The following is a 9,679-nucleotide window of genomic DNA, read 5'->3' as shown; positions in this document are numbered from 1 at the left end:
GCCCTACACCCAGCAGTGATGCTGCCTGGCCCCCTACCACCATGCCAAGCACCTCCAGCTGCAGCCCTGGGGCACTGGCAGAGTGGGGCCACCAGACCAGCAGCTCCCACACGGGGCTGTGCTCATTTATTTTCTCACCAGAAGCAGTTCCACATTCAGTGGGAGAATGTTCCCCCATCACCTCCTTCAGGGAGGGTCCTGGCAGCACTGGTGGAAGGGCAAGCAGCCTCTAGCTCCTGGGGGCTGGAAACAAAGGCCCACTCAGGTGGACACTCCTGCATTTATCACAAAATGTTGCCTCCCAGCCTAATTGTTTCTAATCCCATTTGCAAACATATTATTAAAAACCCTCCCAATGGCTGCAAACGCCATGCCAGGCAGGTGCCCAGCAGCAGTGCCAGGCTGCACTCCCAGGGTGCAAATCACACCCTCAAACCCGACGCTCTTTTCTTTAACAAACACATGAATGCCCTTCCCGTGGCACAAAGAGGGGAGGGGGGGTGGAAATACCCAAGAAATATCAAGGACTCATTTGTTATTATGCCACTGCATAATGAACAGAGCCATTGTTCCTACCTGGGCTGACAATCCCTTTCAGACAACATGAGTGCTTTTCCCAGCGTGTTCTTCAAAAAATGGCAAGACCAAAGCTACCAGCAGCTCGGTGAACAGTTCAGAAAATAAAATAAAATACAATTCAATAAAACAGTTAACATTATTCAGAGGATTTTCACACTTGATCTGTAAACGCTTTTTTATTTAATAAAAATAATCATCCATTATAGCAACTTCTGCTCGTGGTTTGGTTTTGTTTTTTGTTTTGTTTTTTTTTTTACATTAAAGCACAGTTTATTTGCTTTCCTCACCTCTTGAGGATTCAGTTCTGAAAATGCAAGTGAATGTAAACACTGCTCTCCAAGTCCCAAGATGCATCCAGGGACACTTGGAGTTAATTAGAAAGTCAAAAGAGAGAGCAAAATCAACAAAACACTTCCCAAAAGTAAAAACGTATTTTTAAAGTCTCTTCCTGTGTACCATACAACTCCAGAGAAGGCAAATTCATTTACACATTCAACGTATACAAACTTTGTTTTCTCCAAACCATTTCTGTGACTTGTCAGCATTTGATAAAGCTATTTTCCTAACATTAAAAGACTTGCAGATTCATTTATTTATTGTGTTAAATCAAAAGTTTTTCCTATAAATGTTCTCCAGAAATTTATTCATGGCACAAGGATGTTAGATTTGTTCTGCCCATTTTTGTTTTGGATTTTTTTTTTTAGCACAAAGAGCTGAAAGCCATTTCAGGAAAGAGTGTAAAAGCAGTATTAACTCTCTCTCCTGCTCCAATCTCACAATATTTACACTTGGATTAAAAAAAAAAAAGCTTAATTACACTGTAAAATAATGGAGAAACTGGAAGTTAAGTTTCCCATTTCAGAGTTTTGCCTTGTATAAGACTGAAAGAGGGATGCTTCCCTATTTCCTAGGAAAGATGAGACTGGCAGGTTAAAAACTGAACTCTTTCTTAATTGAGAAAGACGAATGGCCACTGTGCACAAACCCCTTCCCCTCTGCAGGAAATCCTGCAGGAGTTAAACCATCACAAATCAGCACAGATGAGATAAAATGATATGCGGAGCCCTGCTGTTTGCTTTGAAACGTTACCTATTTACAGTTGAGGCAGAGGAAGCAAGTGAGCATCGAACACATTTCAGTGCTGCAGAGTGGTATAATATCAAACAGGATTAACTCTGGGGAGCTTGGCAGGGTCCCAAGGCTCACGTTGCAAGGGAGAGACAGTCCCTGTTGCCTGGGACATCCCTGCCTGCATAGCAAAGCCACCGCTCCGTCAGGCTCTGCTCTCACGAGTAACGAGATGGCAGGTGCCATCTCAGCTGTGTTGTGTCACAGGCAGCACAGAAATTAAACAGAAACAGGTATGACATTAAAAAAATAGCAACAAAAACAGCCAGTCTGGTGAGGTCTGTGATCCTAAGCTTATAGCAAAAAAACAAACAAACAAAAAAAAACAGTAATTTGGGGATTTTGGTAATATTATCAAACTGTCAGTTAGGAGGATGGCTCTAGTTGGTCAGTGGTTTTGAGTGAGGGGCTGTGCAGGGGGTAGGAAAAGAAAGACTTTTAAGGTATCAAAGATAATTAAAGCATTCACAGTTTCAAAGCTGCTTGCCTTACAAAAATTAAGACATTCAAATTCAAGAATACAATACTCTATTTTACAAGGGGGTCAAAATTCATTACATATACAACAGGGGGGAAAAAGACACAATAAAATAAAAAAGCCAACACCTCTGGCGTGGCATACTCCCTCTTTGTTGTTCATCTCACAGAGCTGCACGATGTTTGCCTTTAAAGAGTCAAACTAAGCAGTCATGAGAATATCCACTGAGAGATTCTGGCAAAAGAAAAAAAAAAAAACTAACAAAATAAACCAAGTAAGTCAAAGGCCATCCTCCCCTGGCAAGTTGAATGCCACAGCTCGGACCTCCACTTGCCTGCTGCTCCTCACTGCTGCTGCCCAGTGCTCCCACAGGCTTGTCTCAGGTTTTAAAGGCTTCCTGCTCATGAGCTGAAGGAAACCTTCCCATGCAAGCACAGCCCAAGAGAGATGTACTTTACACTCCTACAAAGTCTTGGCTAGTCCTGCCGGTCGCAAAGGGTCCTTCAAACACTCATTTTCCTCTCTATCCTGCAGAGGATCCTTTTGAAAGCCCGTCTGAAGTCATGGTTGAAAATGGTATAGATGACGGGGTTCAAGGAGCTGTTGCAGTAACCGAACCAGAAGAAGAACTTGAAGAGGGTGTCAGGCACGGAGCAGCTCTCGCAGATGGCCATCAATGTGTAGGTGAAGAAGAAGGGGAACCAGCAGATGACAAAGACCCCGATCACCACCGCAAGCACAAAGGTGAAGCGCTTCTCCCGGTTCTGCCTGCCTCTCCAGCGGGACCCTTTGGTGTTCCTCTCTTCCTCTGTCTTCCTGGGCAAACTGTCCCCGGGCTTAATTTGGCTCAGTTTAGTCTTGGTCTTTCCTCTCGATGATTTCTCCGACTTCTTGCACTGGTTGTTCTCCTGGTGCTCAGAGGAAGAGGTCTCCTCCATGTCTATGCCATTGACCTCTCCCTCTTGCCCGCCACTGCCTCCTGCTGCCTTCTCCCCGTTGAGCTGCGCCGTGGCTGGCAGGTCCTCCTTGTCAGCCAAGCCATTCTGCTTCTTCTCAGGGCGCTCTGCCCGCTTGTTCGGCGGGACCCTCGTTCTCCTCTTGGCTATCTGGTAGATGCGCATGTAGACCAGGATCATGATGAGGCAGGGGGCAAAGAAGGAGCCAATGCTAGAAGAGATGATGTACCACTTCTCATCGTTGATCTTGCACACTGCCACCCCCTGGTCAGCCTGCTGCCCGCTCTTCTTCTCGATGGAGATGAGTGGTGGGAAGGAGATGACAGCCGAGATGACCCAGACGATGAAGATGATGCACTTGATGCGTCGCGGGGTACGCTTGAGGTTGTACTCGATGGCTTGTGTGATGGACCAGTACCGGTCCAGGCTGATGGCACAGAGGTGCACGATGGAGGAGGTGCAGAACAGCACATCCAAGGCCAGGTAGATCTCACACCACACTTTACCGAAGTACCAGTAGCCCATCACCTCATTTGCCAGTGTGAAGGGGATGACCAGCGTGGCCACCAGGATGTCAGCTGAGGCTAAGGAGACCAGGAAGAGGTTCTGGGGGGCTTTGAGCGCCCGGCTGGTGAAGACAGCGATGATGACCAGGACGTTGCCAAAGACGGTGAAGAGCATGAGCAAGCTGGCCAGGCTGATGAGAGTGATGGTGGTGTGCAGAGGGTACGGCGCGTCCCAGCCCGGGCCGGCCCCGCTGTCGTTGAAGGTCCCATTAGTGCCGGGAGGGGGGTAGCCCTCCTCCTCCTCCAGCTGCCGCTGGTACTCCATGGAGGAGAAGAAGTGGCCCCTCTCCGTGAACGGGCGCTCCAGGTTAAACATCAACCCCGGCTGCGCGGACACCCCCGCCCTTCGCCCCGGCTCCACCCGCGCCGCGCCCGCTCCGCGCGGCTGCTCCGCTCCTACAGAGCCGCGGGCCGGGGCAGAGCGGCGCGCCGGGGGCCGGGGGGCTGCGGGCAAGCACGGCGCATGCTGGGCGCTGCCCCGGGACCCCCGAGCGCGGCGGGGCGGGCGGAGCGGGTCCGAAGCTGGAGCTGCAGCCGGCCGCGGCTGCTCTGCCTCGCTCGCCGCCGAGCAGCTTTATAGCCCCGGATCGGGCCGGGGCTGCCGCGTCAACCCCACGTGGGGAGCTGCCCCCGGTGCGCGCACACGCACACACAGACACAGGCAGAGACACACATGGGCAGGCAGGCACACACACACAGCCCGACTCGCACACCGCGCACCCTGCACCCACACGGACACCCGCGTCCCCCGCGCACGCCCCTCGCTCAGCGCTCACACCGCACCCGCTGGCACCGCCTGTATTCGCACACCCGCTCGCTCCCCGGCACCTCCGCGCGCACACCCGCACCCACTGTCACGCTGTCCCCATCCCACGGCCCCGCCCCGCCCGGAGACAGGAGCGGCCCCGCGGAGCGGACCCCACTGTCCCCGGGGATGGGCGTGCGAGGGGCGGCTGGAGGCGACAACCGTGCTGCCGCTGCGCGGGCTCCGCGGCCCGGCCGGGGGTGCGCAAAGCCGGGCCGCGAGGGAGGGAAAGCTGCCGCCCCGTTCCGCGTGTGCGCCAGGGAACGGACGGGCTCCGCTCCGCTCCGGTGTGAGGCCGCGCTCGCTGGGAGCCCCAGGGCAGCGCTTTCCCCACGGCCCCGCGAGTCAGCCAGGGAGGGCTGAGCTGCCGGCCCCGAGGGCGGGGGCCCCGTGGGGATGGAGGCACCCGCGGGGATGGAGGCACCGGCGCACGGAGGGTCCCCGCAGGGATGGAGGGACCCGGCACACGGAGGCACCCGCGGGGATGGAGGCACCGGCGCACGGAAGGTCCCGCGGGGCGGGCGCGGCCCCGGGCAGCGCGGCCGGGCAGTGGCACCTGGCGGCCGCGGCGCTTCACTGCACCGGGAGCGGCGGCTCCCGACGGCCGAGGGGAGGACGGGGAGGCACGGCAGCCGGGGATGGGGCAGTCCCGCAGCGCCGCACCGAGCCCAGCCCGGCTCAGCCCCGCTGCACGGGCACCCACGACCACCCCACGCCACAGCACAGGCTCAGCGCACTCGCTCCTGGCAGTCCCCCAGGGGCAGCAGGCCGGGGCAGGCAGCTGCCCCACGCCTGGAAAGCCTCCCCGATAGCACCGGGGCTGCAGCAGCAGCGCGGAAGCTCTGTAACAGCAAAGGAACAGTAGTGATGCTCCAAGTATCCCAGCCCTGACGTTGCCAGCTCCCAGCACGGACAGATCACTCACCTGCAGAGCACACGGCCTCCAGCCCCAATCCCTCGCTCACGGCCTCTTTTTCCTCGTTTTCAGATGGTTCTAGTGATGCTCACTTGGTGCTCCAGAATTCAGGCTGCTCTCAATTGCCACACTCAATGCTCGGGCCAATGAACCAATTTCTTCTGCAAGAGGAAAAGCCTTCAGGGAGGAAGGCCTGTCATCTTTGTCCCTGTGCCACACACCGTGTTATAAGCCAGGCCCAGGAGCAGTGACGCCCAAGAGAGGGAATAGGAATGGGAGAGACAGGGTCTGGGAGCCAGAGAGCACAGCCTCTGGGACTGGCACAGGGCTGAGTGAGGGAAAAAGAGGGGGAATCCCATTGCCTGAGCACGTGAGTGCAGGGCCCACTGCACTAGTGTGTCTGGGAAAAGGGCAAAATGCAGAGAGTAACTTAAAACCTGTAAATTGAACCCAAGAGGACTGGCATTCCCACAGAAAAGATCTCTGTCTGAGAGTAAATGTGACATAAAACCACAGATTTCACTGCAAGGATGAGAGGATTAAGTCTATGGCAAGGCCAGGTGAGAGGTCAAGGATGTGCTGGACTTTGCAAACACCTCCTGCCTTCTGCTGCTTGCAGGGGACTGCTGTGCTCTGCAGATGCCTTGCTCTGCCTGGCAGAGGATCTCAGAAAAGGAGTCTTCATCACTCTTGGCAGAAGCCTCCTTGGTCGCTGTCTGGGTGGAAGGACTCAGACAGGGAAGGGTGCAGACTGTGCCCTGTCTTTATGATCAATACCTTCTGTGACCAGTTTGATCCCAGGTCCAGCAGTTCACCTTCACTAAGGCCACCAGGGACTGTCTGAGATGCTTTGCTCAGACCTGGGATGGTGCCTTTCTGGAAACACTCTGCCTTCCCCCATGCTCTCCGCATTCCCCAACACAGACAGATTGCCAATTTAAATGACAAAGCACGACCAGCTGCCTTGGTTTTCTGTCTCCTTTTGTAGCTAGACACCCTGAGTCTGCCTGAAGCTAAACACAGCCAACAACTGTTGCTCCTGATCCACTGCATGGCAAAAGCAGCTTTGATCAGTTCAGTTTGCTGGGACAAAGATCTCAAGGGGAACATGAGGCCAAAGGCCTGAAGAAAAGGGTTTGTCCCAGAAACACCACTAGAAAGAGAGCTCTCTGCAAGTGGGGAACAGCTGGGATGGCATTGTGCTCATCTCAGAGAGGGAGAAAACCTGCCTCATCAAAGGCACTTTCCTCTCACTGCCACATTGTTGTGCGTGTGACATCGCTGTGATTTTATTGACACCAGAAGTGCTCAGCACTGTCTGCAAAGTGACTCAGTAATGCTGCCTCCCCTTGATTTTCTCTGCAGGTTATCTCATGGCTCTGGCCAAGTTTTGAGATGAAAGGTGGTCAGAAATTGCAAGGGCTGGCAAGTACCCTGAAGATCTCACATGTCAACCCATGGCACACCTTGTCCTACGGGACAGCTGTCTTTACAAGTCTATACCAAGCTTGATGATAATTTGTAATATTGATAAAGCCTTAACTCCCAGGGCTTAGGCAAGAAACTTGAATTTTTAGGCCCTGGAACACTGTAGAGAAAAGTTCCACAGGGACAAAGAACAGCTAGCAAAGAACATTTTTATATCAATTCCCTGACGTTTGCATCCAGACGCTCAATTTTTGCATGCGTGCTGCTGACAGCGTTAATATGAGTAATAAGACTCTGCAGATCAAACTCAGCCGACAAATGCCTGACAAGACAGCCCAGAAAACAGCCTGTTCTCTGCAGCATCCCACACCAAGGACCTGCAGCAGCCTGCCCTTTCCCCAGAAAGCAGCCTGGCTTCTCAGCAGAACCCCACAAGGAATGGGGCTCGCCAGACAAGGGGGGACGGCCTGGGTGCACACTAACGAGGCTGAGGAGAGCCCCATCCCGGCCTGGGTGCACACTATGAGTGAGGCTGAAGGCTGTCAAGCCCCTGTGATGGCTTCCCCTCCTCCCTCCATCCCGGGAGGGAGCAGTGCCCTTTCCGAGGCCAAGTTCGCATTCAGCACGCGCGCCTCGAGCGCGGCCCCCGCAAACAAGCTGACCTTTCCAGCTGGTTTCAGGTCATTAATTAGGCATGCTGCCTCCACGTTTATGCATCTCTTCCACTCCTCGACTCCAGCATCACTTCCAGCATTGTCTCCATTGCGGGGAACTGGGACCATCCTCCCCTGTTGCCTCTCGGGGAGAAGGAGCTGAGAAACGTTCATGCGGTCTGGGAGCTGCTCACGGCACGAAGCAATCTGCATATGGAGAGAGAATCTCTGGGAAAGATCGCTACGGTAATAAGCTGCAAAATGTGTGTTTTGAGCAAGCAGCCCCAGGAATTGTTTATTTCCAGAAAAGCAGTGAGATTCTGGCAGGGGAAAATTTTAAAATACCAGCGAAGAACCAAGGCTTGCTTTTTAGACAGTCTGGTTCAGGCCTGAGAAACTGGACAAACCTAAGGCTATGTCAAGGCATGGCAGACTCCTGGGGGGGACCACGTGAAAGGGGCAACCACTGGAACAAGGTGCAGAAATTATTGCTCAGCAGAAGCTTTCAAGAGCAACTTGACACAGGCATAAAAGAGGGAAGCCTTGTAGCTGTGGGTGCTGTGCACCAGAGGTAAACAGCAGTCACAGTTTGCTTTGCATGAGGTCTGTGATTTGCACTGATCTCAATATTTGCATATCCATGGCAGGAAGCCTTTGTTGTAGCTGTGTATTTTGGTCATGCTGCTGGGCTTATCTGAATGTATCAAAGCAGGGTGTCTTTCAGGAGGATTTGCCTTACTAACTGTTCAGTTACCCTTGCGAGTAAGGCACTGAAATCCCATGGCTCATGACTCCCTCTGGACTAATGACTGAGTAGCCCTTCACAGCAGCTTCAATTTGGTCAGTTTTCCTGTAGGTCCAGGACAAGCCAGCAAAGAGGCACCCAACTCACACAGAAATATGGTTTTCCCTTTTACTGTGTTAACCCCAGCAGGAAAAACAGCATAGGAGCTATCAGGGAAGAGTCACAGACATTCTGCAGGCAAACCTGGCTTTGCCACTGCAAAGTAATACAGCAAGCACGCCATCCATTTCCAGGCAGAGGTTTCAAATGTTGTGATCCCTATTTTCCTTCTATTTCTAAATTAAATTCAAAAACTGTCTAGTGTGGCCACCTCTCCAGCTGCTTTGAGACCCCAGGCACATTTCTTCCTACACACATTCGGACCCACAGCCCTTCCATTCTCCACCCCTGGTGCACATGAGAGTTTGAGGTTTGCTCTTTTCACAGATCTCACAGCAATAGCTCCTGAAGAGCCAGGCATGTTTTTCAACAGAGTTTTTCTGAACTCAGCTGCTGGATGTACTTTTCCAAGTTATTTGAATAAATCAGTAGGAATTGGATACAGCAGCAGTGGTCTGTGCTAGCACCTAATCCCCTTGTGAGCAGGGATGCTGCCACGGTATCAGATGTTCAGAGGGGAAGGAAAGGAGACACACTGAATATTACCTACAGTGGCAGTTCTTTACTCTCTACATCTGCAGACAGCTGGCTCAAAACAGCACAAGATGGATGCTGCATGACCATCTGCTCCTCAGGTGGTTTTTTTGCAAACAACTGGAAAGCTCTGCTTGCCTTTCCTCTGCTGTTTGGGTTGCCTGCCCTGTTCAGCAGGCTTTTAACTACCAGATTTGATTGCACAGCCCAAAACCAACAGCCAAGAGAAAGATTTCCATGCTACAGATTATAGCATGGCAGAGCCAGGGGTGAGGCTGACATGGGGATTGTGCTCATGCAAGCCTCTGGTTTATTTGTTCAGTATTTTCCCTCTTGCTTCTGCCTGGTGTCACGGTGGCCTCTGGAACATAAAAGGCTCATTTCAGCACTGCAGGAGGAGCACTGCACAAGAAACCTCCCTGGCTGGCTGCATGTAACTGGCTTGTGTCCCTCAGGCACTTCAATGCCTGTGGGAGAAGGGAAAGGGAAATGTGCATTTTCTCTCTGCAGCACCCACAAATACACACACACACACACACACACACACACACACACCACCTCTGTGCCAAGCATAAGGTGGGTGTGTTTTTATGAAGTGTTGTTTTCTTTATTCAGTTCCCTGTTTGGGACTTCTCCTTCCTCGCTGCATCCTGCAACGTGGCCAAAATTAAACACCAGGGGGCCATCCCTCAGTGCTGGGCAGCAGCTCCATTCCCCTCCCCAGGCTTCCCA

General features: G+C 52.8%; 1 protein-coding gene across 1 annotated transcript; it reads right to left on the bottom strand.

Annotated features, from left to right (window-relative positions):
• Positions 1-746: 746 nt before the first annotated feature.
• ADRA2A (adrenoceptor alpha 2A) lies at positions 747-4,140 on the bottom strand. The gene has a single exon (XM_030951710.1). The coding sequence runs from the start codon at positions 4,021-4,023 to the stop codon at positions 2,689-2,691; it is 1,335 nt and encodes a 444-aa protein (XP_030807570.1). The 5' UTR covers positions 4,024-4,140; the 3' UTR covers positions 747-2,688.
• Between the last annotated feature and the right edge of the window lie 5,539 nt (positions 4,141-9,679).

This window comes from Camarhynchus parvulus, chromosome 6, assembly GCF_901933205.1.
Source record: "Camarhynchus parvulus chromosome 6, STF_HiC, whole genome shotgun sequence".
Lineage (NCBI taxonomy): Eukaryota > Metazoa > Chordata > Aves > Passeriformes > Thraupidae > Camarhynchus > Camarhynchus parvulus.
This window is presented reverse-complemented; position numbering and strand designations above follow the sequence as displayed.

Bases quoted from the DNA above. Each gene is read 5' to 3' on its own strand.
- ADRA2A (XM_030951710.1), bottom strand. From the start codon at position 4,023: ATGTTTAACCTGGAGCGCCCGTTCACGGAGAGGGGCCACTTCTTCTCC.